The following is a 15972-nucleotide window of genomic DNA, read 5'->3' as shown; positions in this document are numbered from 1 at the left end:
AAAACCAAACACCGCATGTTCTCAGTCACAGGTGGGAATTGAACAATGAGAACACCTGGACACAGGGCAGGGAACATCACACACTGGGGCCTGTCAGGGGGTGGGGGCCTGGGGGAGGGATAGCATTAGGATAAATACCTAATGTAAATGATGAATTGATGGGTGCAGCAAACCAACATGACACATATAGACCTATGGAACAAACCTGCACATTGTGCACATGTACCCTAGAACTTAAAATATAATAAAAAATTTTTAAAAGAAAAAATAAAATTGAAATAAAAGAAAAATCTCCAAATTAAAAAAAAAAAAAACAACTGTAGAACTGTCTATAGGAACAATCTAGTCTCCAAATCTTAGCAGTGGTATATTGTTCCTTGGCAAGCTGTTGCTAGGGTCAAAGATATCTCTACACTATGGTGGTGATTCCCTTTATCCTTGCCAACACCATTTAAATTGGTTTCCAACTGTGTACTAGTCTATTTTGAAGCCATGTGGTGAAATATTCAGGGCATACCCAAGACACTACTTCAAACTCTTGGACTCTTTAGTCATGCTAATCACTGTTACTGATATGCCCTTCCCCATCTAGCCTGAATAAAGATATTTCTGTAATATTTCATGGGGCAATAAAATGTCAGGGTTTATGTATAGAAAATCATGTAAGTCTCTTGAAATCCAATCTCGGTCTCCTAGCATACAACTTGGCAGATATTTGAAAACAATATAAAATCAAGTTCATAGAAACTTTATCTATTTATTTTGAGTCAGGGTTTTGTTCTGCCCCCCAGACTGGAGTGTGATGGTGTAATCATAGCTTACTGCAGCCTCGAACTCCTGGGCTCAAGCGATCCTCCCACGTCAGCCTCTCCAGTACCTATGACTACAGGTGCACATCACTATGCCTGGCTACTTTTTAAATTTTTTATAGATATGCGGTCTGACTTTGTTGTCCAAGCTGGCCTTGAACTCCTGGGCTCAAGCAATCCTCCTGCCTCAGCCTGCCCAAGTACTGGGATTACAGGCATGAGCCATCACACTTGGCCCATAGCAATTTTAACACAGTCCAGTTTATTGTATTCTGCCATTGGCATTATCAATCCAAACATCTGAACTGTAAATTTACCCCTGAAGAGAATCATATATCTATTATAAAGAAACAAATAGCATTTCATACCATAAAATGAATCTCTAGGATTATAGTACTACAGGCAGTTCTTGTATCTGAAGTCACAGAAACCTGGGATAATTAAAACCTAAATCAATTTAGACAATTGCTTCTCTAACCAGAAAAATAAAGTTGGGCACGATGTTGCATGCCTGTAATCCCAGCACTTAGGCTGAGGCAGCAGGATCCCTTGAACCCAAGAGTTCAAGGCTGCAGTGAGCTATGATCCCTCCACTACACTCCAGCCTGGGTGTCAAGGCAAGATCCTGTCTCTAAAAATGTAAATAAATAAAAAAGTAAGACAAAGTAAAATAACTATAGATGCAAAGAGCAAGTATGTAAAAACAAAACAAAACAAAAAAACCATAGATTTGCTTCTTTTATCTTTCTTCCTATTCCTAAAGCAAATGTCTCCATTGTTTTCCTCTCACTCTGCTTTAATTATCCAAAAGAGAGCCTAGGAAAAGATAAAAACCTTATAGACCTTGAAAATCCCAAAACAGAATCATCCACCTTCAAGTAGCCAAAACTGTGTGGTTTCACAATCATTTATTACTAATAATTAATAAGTAAACCAAGCTCAAATAGAATTTTCTCTTTTACAAGGTCATGGAAATATGAAAATTATTAAGGAAAAAACTCACTTAATTGGGCAGCTGAAGATTTTTGGAGGAATACTCTTTGTAGTAGTGAAAACATAAAAAAGTAATGCATTGCACTTGAACAGACAGGGGCAATAGGTTAGGAGGAGGAGGATAAATAGAGAATTACAGGTAAAGGATTAACAAACAGAACAGTCAACTGTGTGGTCTCAGAAATGGTGCTAGTAAATTAGATATAATTTCATGATTTCATGGAGACAGATATGGGCTATGTAGGAGCTGAAGTCCTTATTCTCACAGTAAAAAGTACAAAACTTTGTCAGATGATTTACAAAGTATAGTTACTAATGCCAGAGTCAGGGTGGGGGAAGTAACTATGAACATTCAGCGGTACACTATGATACATCAAATAAGATGATAAGATAATAAATAAAATGATGAAGCTAGTTTCCTTAGCATTGTTCAGGGGGAGGTCCTCTGGAATGCAGTTATTCTGGATTGTAAGAATCACTTAAGTGGTGAACAGATATAGAAGTGATTAGCACTTTTCTAGGCTTGGAGAGCCGTCTCCAAAAAAGAACAGAAGAGCCTGAAAATAAAAAACTGCGAAAACAAGTCACAATTCTGTTCCCTTTCCTTCTTCCCCACAAAAGAGGCTATTTTCTCTGTCTCCTTTTACAGAGAATCCTCTGTTCTTCCCCGTCTATTTTTTTTTTCTTTCCTCCTCTATTTGGCTTCAGGGTGGTCTTGAAACATTCTTTCCTCTACTCCCTGAGTGTCTGTCTCCTACGCCATGCAGAACTGAAGCCTGAACAACTACATGGGGCTTGCACTGCATACTCAGTCAACATCTTTTCCTGCTCATACCAAGTCAACAGCCTAGTATGTCCAACAGCTGATATCTGCAGGAAGCTCAGAGAGCAACGTTGGTCAATGTCTCTGCTCCCAATCACTTCAATGATTCATTACATGTCCATTCTCAGGGTTTTCTTTTAAATCACTCACAACCAAACCAAAAAGGTATAAATTAGAAAAAAAAAAAAAAAGAGAGAGAGACGTTCTTTGTCAGAAGAACAAGTAGTTGGCAAGAGAAAATAAAGCAAACCAAATAAAAGAGAGAAAACTGAAAACTCACAAATCATATTATAAAATAATATTCTGCTGACATTTAAATAAAGTAATCCCATGGCAACAATTTAATTGCTGCCTTTTTGCCTGCGATCCCAGATATCTCTTGTTTGGGACTGGACACAATATTCATTTCTCTGTGTACTTAGTGCTTCACATCGAACCAGTATTATTTACTACGTACTTGTGCTTGCTTGCATACTTTAAAAGGCTGAAGTGTTTCCTGGTAGAAAAGCTGATGATAAGCCTGCAGGTCAAACCAAAAGTACACGCTGTTCTTCCACAACTACAGATGGAAAAAGTACATAAATTATTACCACCTAATTATTAAAACTCTTACAAAGCTCTAATTTCAAATATAAGTAACTGTTTAGCTCCTTGCTGTTACCATAAATCAGGTTCCATTTAAGATGGTTTTAATCTTCTATCACAAACTGGCAAAACACAAAATATTTACTGATATTGTTGCTGGAAGATTATATTTTTGTATGTATGCCTCTCACATAATTAGTCATTAAAATAGTAAATATTCTAGTTAACAGTTAAGGAGTAACCACGTATTTTGATATATATGGGCAATGTATATTACCGCAGAACCAAACATTACTCTAGTAAATGAACCAGTTAAATACTTTTTTTTTTCTTTTGAAACAGGGTCTCATTCTCTCACCCAGACTAGAGTGCAGGGATGTGATCTCGGCTCACCGCAACCACCACCTCCAGGCTCAAGCGATTCTCCCACCTCAGCCTCCCGAGTAGCTGGGATTACAGGCATGCATTATCATGCCCAGCTAATTTTTGTATTTTAGTAGAGATGGGGTTTCACCGTGTTGGCCAGGCTGGTCTCGAACTCTTGACCTAAAATGATCCATCTGCCTCAGCCTCCCAAAGTGCTGGGATTACAAGCATGAGCCACCGCACCTGGCCAATACTTTTCATTTTCACAAAAGTAAGACTGATTTTTTTTTTAATTTTGAAAAATCAACTGGAAATAATTTTGCCACCATTCATTGTAATTTGTAATTGTAGGATGAAAAAAATAATTATAATTGAGATGCTTAAATATTTACTAAATATTAAATGTGAATTTTCTTATCACAGATGAGAATTTTAACATCAAATATAATTATGTGAGCACTTATTTTGATGTCTCTTATTTTTAAATGAAGTAAAATTATAAAATTAAATTTTAAATAATTCTTTTATACCTTGTTTCCTGAATGCTCGCAGAATTTAGTAAAGAAGAATCCAGCTCTGTTTTCTACATACAAAGATTGCAACAAATTTTCCATGTCAAATCCTCCCAAGGCACCAACATCTGACACGGTTTTAACCTACATAACAAAGCAGAAGTCTATTATCCACCCAAAAACACAGTAATTTTTTTATGGCATTACACAACAGGATTTAATAAACTCTACCATGCTGTCATTTTCCCACTGGACTATTTTATTTTTGTACCATATATGTAATTAATGCAGTATGTTTGCATTTGAGAGTCATATAACATTCATTTGTGGAGCCCAACTATAGCCACAGAATATATTCTATTATAAACCAATCTGATTTTAAACTTAATGTTGAAACAACTTCCCAGCTTCAATTATTTTCATGTTTCAGGCAAAGTAAGACCATTTTAGGAGTATTCCAAATCCTGCTGGTGGCCTCTTTCATACATATTGAATGTTATTTTAGCCTTGAAGTGCTGCTATTATAGCTACAGAGGGTTATGATGAGAACTATCTCTAAGGCCTCTTGGTGCAGCTCATTAACTATCCTTAGGGGGTCCCTCTTGGACAGTCTCACCCTGTGTAGGTCATGGCCTGCACAGTGTAAATGGCAGTATAAGTTCTCATAAAATTTTGCTGTTTATAGGCTTCTCTGCCAACAGCACTGGCAACCCTCATACAATTTTTGAAACACAGAAAGTTGGCTATTTCTCCAAGCACAGGAGTGACTTTAGAATATGAAAGGGCATCTACTATTCAGTTTAACTCTTTGCTATTTGTTTTACAGAACTCATAGACTACTTCTTTGTAATAAGACAATAATGGTACAAAAAATTTAGGGTTTAAGTAAGGTTCTCACTCTTTTTTTGTCCTACTGCCTCTCCATTTCTCCACCTCTCTATCTGCCTGCTAAACAAATTCTGAAGTGAGAATTTAATGTTTTACTATGTTTAACTATCAGCATTCCAAAAAAAAAAAAAAAAATCATTATTTTAGTAGGAAAAAAAACTAATTAAAAGAAATGGGGTACCATTAGCATAGAATAAAATAAATAGTTACGCAAAATTATAGCTAAGTGTTCAGACTGTATTAGGACTGCCAAGGTTTCTACCTAAAGTGTAATTCTTAGGGAATGTGAAGTTTTCCTCTAGAACTAGTGCATTAAATCCACATTATCAGGGTAGCTGTACTGTGGAAACACCCTGCCCTTTAAAAATTCTAGGCTTCGGCCAGATGTGGTGGCTCATGCCTGTAATCCCAGCATTTTGGGAGGGCAAGGTGAGCAGATTGCCTGAGGTCAGGAGTTTGAGACCAGTCTGGGCAACGTGGTGAAACCCCATCTCTACTGAAAATACAAAAAAAAATTAGCAGGGTGTGGTGGCATGCGCCTATAGTCCTAGCTACTTGGGAGGCTGAGGCAGGGAATTGTTTGAACCAGGGAGGTGGAGATTGTAGTGAGCCAAGACCATGCCACTGCACTACAGCCTGGGCAACAGAGCAAGACTCTGTCTCAAAAAAAAAAAATTATAGGCTTCTAAAACGTAATATCAAATACTATTTTTCTTTCAAGTGTCATCATACCAAAACCAGAACACCATTGTCATTGAAAACAGTAATCAATGCAGTATATAGAACCATGGTACTACAAAAGGAAAACACAGAGGAAATATTTGTGTAAAAATCCTTTGGCAAGGAAAAAAATCAAATGTATTGCTTAGTAAAGATAAAATATTATGATAAATCAATACAAATTCTCTAAAATCAGGAGATATTGATCAGTTAAATGAACAATCAGGTTTATTCAGTCCTCAAAATATGAGGACTCATATTTTATGAGTCCTCAAAATATTTATGAGTCCTCAAAATACTCACCTTAGGTTCTTCTGTATAAGCGTATCTTCTATCCAGCTGGGGCTTGAGACATTCAGAAATGTCAGTAAAAGATGTTAAGTGAATGACGTTGCTGCTTTCTGATACGTGCTTTGACCTAAATTATAAGGATGAGAACTAAAATTATAAGAATGAGAACTAACTGATCAACAAACAAATTCTGAGCACTTTTGGTATACATAGCACCAAATCTTAAGAGTACTTCTGAGCAATGTGACTCAGGAATAAAAGGATAAACATCGTTCTAGCCCTGAAGTGGTGGTTCAGAGAATGAGTCATAGTTATATAGGAAGACAATTCTCAAAATAACTACTGGTTAGATGAATTCAAGAGGGTTTATTATAGATGCCAAATGACTGGGATGGATAATAAATATTTTGAGAGGGCAAGAATGAGAAATTCCTTCAACCTATATTAGTAATTTAAAAATAAAATATTTATTTGTGTTTTAATAAAATCCAAAAAAATTTTAATGTGTTTTAGAGGGGCTCTTTAGATAGGAAAATAGTGAGCAATAAATGAAGGTGGGTATGGAAATCCTTGTTTAAAAGGCAGCAAAGATAATTTGCTTAGGGCAAGAAGACACTAACACTAAAAAGTGAACATTATATACTACATACCAAACACTGTGCTAGATATAATTCATATTATAATATTTAATCCTCACAGAGGTGAGATTCATAGGGAATTATATAGATTAGTTTGGGGTGAAATAATGGAAGACTTTGGAGTTAGACTAATGACTTTGGACATTATCTTTTTCTATTTTTTTATCCAGCTCCCTCTCCCACATCCACGCTGTAATTATTCTAAAGCCTTATTTTCTTGCTCCATAAAACATGCCTATTCTACCTTGCCAATATACCTCTACTCCACTCCATCAGCAGATTACCTTGCAGTTTCTTCTCACACAAAACGTATGTACAACATGCTTCAGTTTCCATTTCCTCATGTAGCAGAATGGCATGCTTCTATATACAGTACCACTGAGATTCTGAAAAAGCTAAACATTAACTTTCTAAGACTCCCTTGCAGCGAGATATAGCCATGAGACACAGTTGTGACTAATGAGATACAAAATGAAATGTGCTAGGGAGCTTCTGAGAAGCTTGCTTTCCTGACAAGAGGGAGAGGGTTAATGGAAATTGCCCTTCCTCCTCCACTCTGACTTGAAAGCCTGATATTAGGACCCGCAATACTGCTGACCATGAGGGAAAGGCCAAGAGCATCACAAGGATTCAGGCCCTAATCTTTCTGATCTATTGTACCAACACTGACAGTTGCCTATCATGGGATTTCTTGTTATGTGAGAAAAATTAGGTCAATTCATCTAAGCCATTGTTAGTTAGGTTTCTGGTATTGGCAGCTGAAAGCATTCTTGATATGAACAACAAACATATCCACCTGTACCCATCCTTACTTCTTTCCATGTTGTCTCAGGAAGAAGCGCCCCACCTCCTGACCATGGTTAATCTCATTCCCTTGGCTCTTGAACCTGTCCCTCTATTCTCCTTTGAATATGGAGACCTTCATTTTTTCTCATATATCATCAGCTTCTTCATTTCCTCTGGATTCTATTCTATGCATATCAACAGTCTCAAGTCTTCACCTTAAAAATACTCTTTCTGATGAGAACAAAAACCTTTAGCTAGACTAACCAAGAAAAACTTTTAGCGGCTGGGCACGGTGGCTCACGCCTGTAATCCCAACACTTCGGAGCCCGAGGTGGAGGGATCACTTGAGGTCAGAAGTTCAAGACCAGCCTGGTCAACATGGTGAAACCCCGTCTCTACTAAAAATACAAAAATGAGCCGGAGGTGGGGGCGGGCACCTGTAATCCCAGCTACTCAGGAGGCTGAGGCAGGAGAATCACTTGAACTCATGAGGTAGAGGTTACAGTGAGCCAAGGTTGTGCTACTGCACTCCAGGCTAGGCAGAGTGAGACTCTGTCTCAAAAAAAAAAACCACGAAAAACAAACAAACAAACAAAAATATTTAGCTAGACTAACCAAGAAAAAGAGAGGACTCAAATTACTTAAATCACGAATAAAAGAGGATACCTCAATACCAACCTTACAGAAATTTCCTAAAGAGACACAAATTACCAAAAACTACTCAAAAAGAAAGAAAACCTGAATAGACCTATAGCAAGTAGAGATTAAATCAATAATTTGATATCACCCCACACAAGTAAAAGGGCTGGGTCCAAAAGCCTTCACTGGTGAACTCTATCAAGTACTTAAAGAAGAACCAATATGCAGTTCTTCCCAAATTCTTACAAAATTAGAAGAGGGAGGGGACACTTCCCAACTCATTCTGCTCATTCTGGTTTTTTGTTTGTTTGGGTTTTTTTTTGTTTGTTTGTTTCGTTTTTTTTTTTTGTTTGAGAGCCTCACTCTGTCGCCCAGGCTGGAGTGCAGTGGCACAATCTGGGCTCACCGCAACCTCTGCCTCCTGGGTTAAATGTATTCTGCATCAGCCTCCCGAGTAGCTGGGATTACAGGGTGCAAGCCACCATGCCTGGCTAATTTTTGTATATTTAGTAGAGACGGGGTTTTACCATGTTGGCCAGGCCGGTCTCAAACTCCTAACCTCAAGTGATCCACCCACTTTGACCTCCCAAAGTGCTAGAATTACAGGCATGAGCCACCATTCCCAGCCTAAAATTCTTCCTTCCCTTGGCTTCTATGACACCACTCTTTCCTTACTTGTACATCTCCCATCTCTCAGATTACCCCCTTTTTTTTTTTTTTCCAGATTACCCTTTCTTGGTCTTCTCTTCAAGTTCCTTATTCTCTGCCTTTACTATAAACGTTGATAACTTAGGTCTCATTATATACTGCTCTTTCTCTCTCTCATGATCATCTCATCCATGCCCACAGCTTCAACTATCCACTAAAGTGTAATGCTTCCTCAATTTTCTACTTGTAATTGATCTGTCTCCTGGGCTCCAAACCTATATTTCAACTGTTTTGAATATGTATATCCCAATGTATATCTTAATGTAGTTTTACATTTTTTATTTAGATAAAATTCACATTGTCAACACACAAAAAATTCGGATGTAGAGAAACTGAAACCCAATATAGTTTCATCTCATCCCTGGAGTACTGGCTGGGCTTGGTGGCTCATGCCGGTAATCCCAGCATTTTGGGAGGTAGGAGGATTGCTTGAGGCCAGACCAGCCTGGGCAACATTGTGAGAACCCAGCTCTATGAAAAAAAAATCAGTCAGGCATGGTGGCATACACCTGTAGTCCTAGCTACTTGCGGGGCTGAGGTGGGAGGATGACTTGAGCCCAGGAGTTCAACACCATAGCACTCTGGTCTGGGCAAGAGAGTAAGACATCTCAAAAAAACAAAACAAAACAAAAGAATACCTTAGGCTCTATATTCCTTCATTCAACAAATATTAATTGAACACATACTATGTGCCTGATACTGTACTATACACTGGAGCATTCACCTAGGAAGCACGCCAAATTAAAATCATCTGCCTCCTCCAGTCCTGCTTTTCCTCCTTCTGAGAATAACAAATTCACAGAAAATAAAGTAGAAGTAGTTCTTAAACATATTTAAAAATGTTCAACTTCAGTCAAAATAAGAAATACTGTTTTTAAAATATATCTGTTTAGCAAGGATAATGCACACTATGTTGGGAAAGGAATGGTTAAAAAAAGGCACTCATATATGCTGAAGGAAGTATAAGTTGTTATAACTCCAATGATATTTTATATTATCTAGCAAAATTTAAAAAGCACTTGAGCTTTGACTCAAAAATTCTTTTAGAAAATTATCATATATATGAAATATTATATATATATTCAACAAATATTAATTGTTGAATTAAACTTTTCACTCAACTCATGCCTGTATGTCTTTTCACTTGTTTCATCACCTGAAAAATGAAGGCAATGCTTTCCTTACGGGGACATATATATATATATATATATATGAAATAGAGCAATGTATAAGAATATCCACTATAACACTGTTTGTAACAGAAAAAAATAGAAACAATGTCATGTCCATCAATAGAGTACAAATGCAAAGTATGGTATAAAATGAAAGAAGCAGACATAGGAGGAGGCAAGTTGACAAGAATAAGAATCAAAGTAGATTACGGCATATCTATTGCTATAGCACAATCACTGCTATGGAAAAAAATCTAAGATATTTTAATGAAAATTTAAAATGAAAAAACAAGGCACTAAACAAGTATATAGCATGCCACTATTTTTGTACTATGTTTATATTTCTAATTTTTAAGAATAAGACAATTTCAGTAAATTACACACACAAAACCCTCCAGTTGTTCTTGAGTTCATAGAGAATAATCTCGATTATTTAATATGACAGATAAGAAATTTCACATTCTGAACCTCACTTATCTTTTCAGCTCATCTCCTACTTTTTCACTGTAATACTCTATACTCTAGCCGTAACAATGTATAGTTTTCAAAATTCAGCTTTTCTGTCAACTCCTGCCTATATGTCTTTTAACTTGTTTTATCACTTGAAAAATGATGATAATGACTTCTTCATGGGGATGCAGTAAGAATTAACAGATACATGTGCCTTCAGAACACTGTTGCAATTTTTTGAAAAAAGAATTAATTTATACAATGCAGGCAAAGTTTCAATGCCACAAAAGCTCATTAACTGCTACTTTTGGAAATGGCAGAGAAGGTGATTTGGATCAACCTCAGGTAGAAGGCAACTAGATAAGCTGAAAAAACTTACAAAAATAAATCTGCTTAAAGGCATCTGAGTGCTAACAATGTAGTCAAGAATAACTGAGCCAAAACCCAGAGAATTCACAGAGGTGATTTCGGCATTTGAGGCTGCTTTTTCCTGAGGGTTTGCTTATGAGAGTCAAAGACACTGGTAAACCCTTCATCCCTCTTTTTTTTTTTTTTTTTTTTTTTTTTTTTAGATGGAATCTCAATCTGTCACCCAGGCTGGAGTGCAGTGCAGTGGCACGATCTGGGCTCACTGCAACCGCTGCCTCCCGGGTTCAAGTGATTCTCATCCCTCAGCCTTCCAAGTAGCTGATACTACGGGCACATGCTACTACACTCGGCTAATTTTTTAAATGTTTTGTAGATATGATTTTACAATATTACCTAGGCTGGTCTCAAGCTCCTAGGCTCAAGCAATCTACTTGCCTTGGCCTCCAAAATGCTGGGATTACAGCCCTGAGCCACCATGTCCGGTCAGTAACAATGACAATATTCTTGAGAGTCTTATAAGTTCTCAAATTTGAGAACTATAGAATTATTGAATAGAGCCAAAAAAGAATTAGAGGACAATCTTCTCAGAGAAGTCTTGAGAAGCTGGAGATCAGAGGCATCAATCTCCTTGAGAATTACTAACATCTGGAACTCTACTCCTAATTTAGAGTACTCATGCAAAGTATAAGCCTCTAATACATATCACTGAAAATTAAGAACCCATGTAAAAATATCAAAGTACTAGTTTTTAATTTTTGTTTAGTTTTTAAATTCTTTAAAAATCTTAGTATTGCAGAAAAGCACTTGATACAAAAAGTTGCACCCACCCTTTCTCAATCACATGATCCTTAGAAGAATCTGGATACAAAAGTGCACTCTTCCAGGGCTTTTGAGTTGCTGATTTTACTCCAGGTGATTTATTGGAAGACTTGGGAGGTTGTGATAAGCTGAATTCTTCTTTCTAAAAGATGGTAACATAATGAGCAAAATGAAAATAAGAGAGAGAAAAAAGCACAGCTCGCACCTATACCTCAAATTTATTCTGATCACTAGAGTACTTTTTCTTTCACTCTGCCTCCTACAATGCTTCCCATTAGAATAGAAATTTTTTCCTTCTCCAACTCCTACTTTTGCAAGCAGCAAAGTGGAATCACACAGCAATTTAGACTATAAAAAAGGAAGAGCCAAAGGCTTATATCCTTACTTCCACCATTGTGAAGGAAGACTCTTTCCTGGAGAGAGAACGTTGTAAAAACTATTCTTTTTTCTATAATTGAATAGGTATTAGAGCTAGATGTATGTATGTGTGGCGAGGGCTTGGGGGGTGGTAGTGTCAGCAGTCACAGGACAGGCAAATGAAACAAAGATACCCTTGGTCCACATAAGAAGGGCTCTATATCTTAACAGTACTATTTCCTTCCATTTTGGGGCATTTTTTTTCATGGTTATTTTTCCCATTCTTAAAGAGTTATTTATGGTAAAAGTTAACAATTTAAATCCAGAATATGAGATGCATGGATTAAAAAACTTATAAACAATTAAATGTCCAAATGGAGAATGGGATATACATAAATGTAGCATTCTATAATACTTAAAAGCAGTAGTTACAAAAATGATGGCACACATGGATAAATCCTTATGATAAAACAGATAATCAGAAAACAAAAGTCTAAGTACAGTAAAACAACAAATTCACAGAAGAAGCCTAAAAAAAATAAGTTAGTAGTTGTCTGGAAGTAGGTGAGATCAGAAGTGATTTGTCTCTTCTCCAGTTTCCAAATTTACAGTAGTTTTATTATTTTTTATAATTTCAAAAACAAACATACAAAACTTTTCTAATATGTCAACTTCCATTAGAATATTATATACATTGCAAGAAAGCAAAGAATATACTTATAATATTTTATTATCCAGAACAAACAATAAAGCCTTATATATACTCTATGTAATAACTACTAATAATTTTTAAGAATTCTATAAAGAAAATTAATAACAAGTATATTCTATATATAACTTCCCATATATAAGGGCTTACATCTGTTTTAGTAATTCAGAACACAGCATGACATTAAACAACAGTCTGTAAATGAGAGTTACCACAGGAGGCTGAGCTTATTATTTAAAGTAGATAATACAAAAGTAGCCAAATTTATAGAAACAGAAAGTAGAGTGGTGGTTACCAGGGTCTGTGGGGATGGGAAAAAGGAGAGTTGGTCTTTAATGGGAAGAGTCATATTTACAAGATGAAAAAGTTCTAGAGATCTGTTTCACAACATTGTGAATATAACTAACACTACTGAACCCATACATATAAAAAATGGTTAAGATGACAAATTTTATGTTATGTTTTTTACCACAATAATTTTTTAAGGCTTCTTAATAAATAAGGCTTCTAGAGATCTGTTTCACAACATTGTGAATATAACTAACACTACTGAACCCATACATATAAAAAATGATTAAGATGACAAATTTTATATTATGTTTTCTTTTTTTTTTTTTTGAGATGGAGTCTTGCTCTGTCGCCCAGGCTGGGGTGCAGTGGCCGGATCTCAGCTCACTGCAAGCTCCGCCTCCCGGGTTTACGCCATTCTCCTGCCTCAGCCTCCTGAGTAGCTGGGACTACAGGCGCCCGCCACCTCGCCCAGCTAGTTTTTTTTTTGTATTTTTTAGTAGAGACAGGGTTTCACCGTGTTAGCCAGGATGGTCTCGATCTCCTGACCTCGTGATCCGCCCGTCTTGGCCTCCCAAAGTGCTGGGATTACAGGCTTGAGCCACCGCGCCCGGCCATATTATGTTTTCTACCACAATAATTTTTTAAGGCTTCTTAAAATAAAAAAACTAACATATCATATAGACAAAGGCCTATATTAGACTTTTTGAGCTTGCTGGCTTAGGTGAAAGCTAGAAGTAGCCAGAAAGTAACTGATGGGGATGGGTGGGGAAACAAAAACAAAACAAAAAAAACCTAAGAAAGGGTCACAGTGGATTGTAGCGTAGGGCGGTATAAAGGAACTGCTCTACAGCATGAGTGTGATGGTGGGTACACAATGTATACTTTTGTCCAAATTTACAGAACTATACACTAAAAAGGTTGAATTTTGCTGTATATAAGTTATACCTTAGTTTCTGTAATGGAAAAATAAAATGGAATTGAGGTCTATTCCTTAGAGTATTTTCTGCCAAGGAGAGAGAGAGTGAGATCAGAATAAGTTGTTCAACTAGAAAACATCAATGACAGCATACGGTAATAATTTTCAGGAAGTCAAATGAAGACAACAGATGAGAAGTCACGTTTATACCACTTTTTCACACAAGCTAATCTCTGCCCACTTCTTTGGCATTGTTCTCTTCTCTTATTCGAGTTCCTTTCATTAACCACGTCACTTATTTTTTCTTCCCCCTTTCTTTTCAGCTTGATAATGTTGTTTGTACAAATGTTCATATGTTATCAGATGATGTGCTTCCTGTACTACAGCTCCAAGATGAGGAGACATTTGTGCACTAAAGTGACATTAACTTAAAATGTGGTCCCCAGAGCAGCAGCAAGAGCATCACCAGGGAGAGAGCTTGTTAGAAATGCAAATGAGGCCAGGTGGGGTGGCTCAAGCCTGTAATTCCAGCACTTTGGGAGGCCGAGGTGGGTAGATCACCTGGGTCAGGAGTTCGAGACCAGCCTGGCAACATGGTGAAATCCCATCTCTACTAAAAATACAAAAAAAAATTAGCCGGACGTAGTGGGGGGTGCCTGTAATACCAGCTGCTTGGGAGGCTGAGGCAGGAGAATTGCTTGAACCTGGGAGGCGGAGGTTGCGGTGAGCCAAGACCATACCATTGCACTCCAGCCTGGGCAACAAAAATGAAACTCCATCTCCAAAAAAAAGGAAGAAAAAAAGAAAAGCAAACGAATCCTTGGGTTCCACCCCAGGACTACTGGATTTTGATCTCTGAGTGAAGCCTAGGAATCTCTATTTTAACAAGTTCTTCAACTGACTTTTCTGCTAAAGCTTGAGAACTACCAGTCGATAGTAGTGCTTCACATATGAATCATCTGAGAATCTTAATAAATTGCAGCTTCTAAAATGTGGCTCTAATGTTCAGGAAGGGTTGAGAACTTCAATTGTAAGCCAATCCCCTGATTTTACAAAGTAAAATTCTGACCCATTCCAGATCAATTAAATCAGAATCTCTGAAGGTGAGACCCAGGCACTGGTATGTCTGAACAGTTCTTCAGGTGATTCTAATGTTTCCAGAGTTAAACCACAGACAGGGTTAAGGTCCCTCCAGCTCTAAAACACTACTTGTAGAAGTAAAACTTTAAAAACTGCATGATATATCTTCCTGCATTTTAAAATAAGACATCCTGAATATAAAGCAATCTTTCCAAGAGGTTGTATGTGACTATATGGCCAATAACAGTTAACATGTGACACCTTTAAGGGCTACTATGACTAATAAGGCTCTTTACTTCTGAAACACAGGTAGTATCTACAGTTACTACATCTCTATGCCAAAATGTAGGGTTATTTATTTCTTCTCTACAAAGTTAGTTAACTTTTCTTCTCTTTTTGAAGTTTTCCCCTTTATGTTTTGTACTGTTTTCCCCATTTGAAAAAATGCTCACGACTTACAATTCAGCTATTGCTACTTCTCACTCATTCATTTAATTTATACTTACTCAGCAACTATTATGTGCCAGGCACTGTTCTAGGCACTGGTGAAATGCACTTAAAGAAAAGTTCTTTACATTCTAGTAGGAGGTAAAAGACAATAAAGAGATAAATCACATTGTAATAAATATAGTAAAGCAAAATAAAGGAGGGCAAAGGGTGTAGATAGTGATGGAGGGTATGTGAGCTATTCTACGTAAGTGCGCTTATATAGAAATAATAAGCCTCAAGAATAGCCTCTCTGATTAAGTGGCACTTGAGCAGACACCTAAAGGAACTGAGGGGAAAAGCCATGTGCATATCTGGAGGAAGAGTGCTCTAAGCAAGGCAAACAGCAAGCACAAAGCCCTGGAGATTTTTCTGTGGTGCCTTCAAAGAAGAACAAGGACACCAATGTGGTTGGAATGAAGTAAGTTAGAGTGGTAGGAAATGAAGTCAGAGGGTTAGCAGGAGCTTATACAACTGTGTAAAGACTTTGGATTTTATTCAGAGTGAAAAAGAAGACCACTGGAGAATTTTGAGAAGATGAGTGGCATGATTTTATATATATATA

At 37.1% G+C, this 15972-nt stretch overlaps 1 protein-coding gene across 3 annotated transcripts in view; it reads right to left on the bottom strand.

Annotated features, from left to right (window-relative positions):
- The window catches only part of RGS22 (regulator of G-protein signaling 22), a 170060-nt gene that overhangs the window by 83497 nt on the left and 70591 nt on the right, over window positions 1-15972 (bottom strand). For all 3 annotated transcript variants that reach the window (XM_011966731.1, XM_011966733.1, XM_011966732.1), the window contains 4 exons: window positions 11577-11710; window positions 6000-6114; window positions 4107-4232; window positions 3083-3184 (listed from right to left, as the gene is read on the bottom strand). In XM_011966731.1, coding sequence (XP_011822121.1) covers window positions 3083-3184; window positions 4107-4232; window positions 6000-6114; window positions 11577-11710 — 477 coding nt within the window. The remainder of the gene's footprint in view (window positions 1-3082; window positions 3185-4106; window positions 4233-5999; window positions 6115-11576; window positions 11711-15972) is intronic.

This window comes from Mandrillus leucophaeus, unplaced genomic scaffold, assembly GCF_000951045.1.
Source record: "Mandrillus leucophaeus isolate KB7577 unplaced genomic scaffold, Mleu.le_1.0 Scaffold770, whole genome shotgun sequence".
Lineage (NCBI taxonomy): Eukaryota > Metazoa > Chordata > Mammalia > Primates > Cercopithecidae > Mandrillus > Mandrillus leucophaeus.
This window is presented reverse-complemented; position numbering and strand designations above follow the sequence as displayed.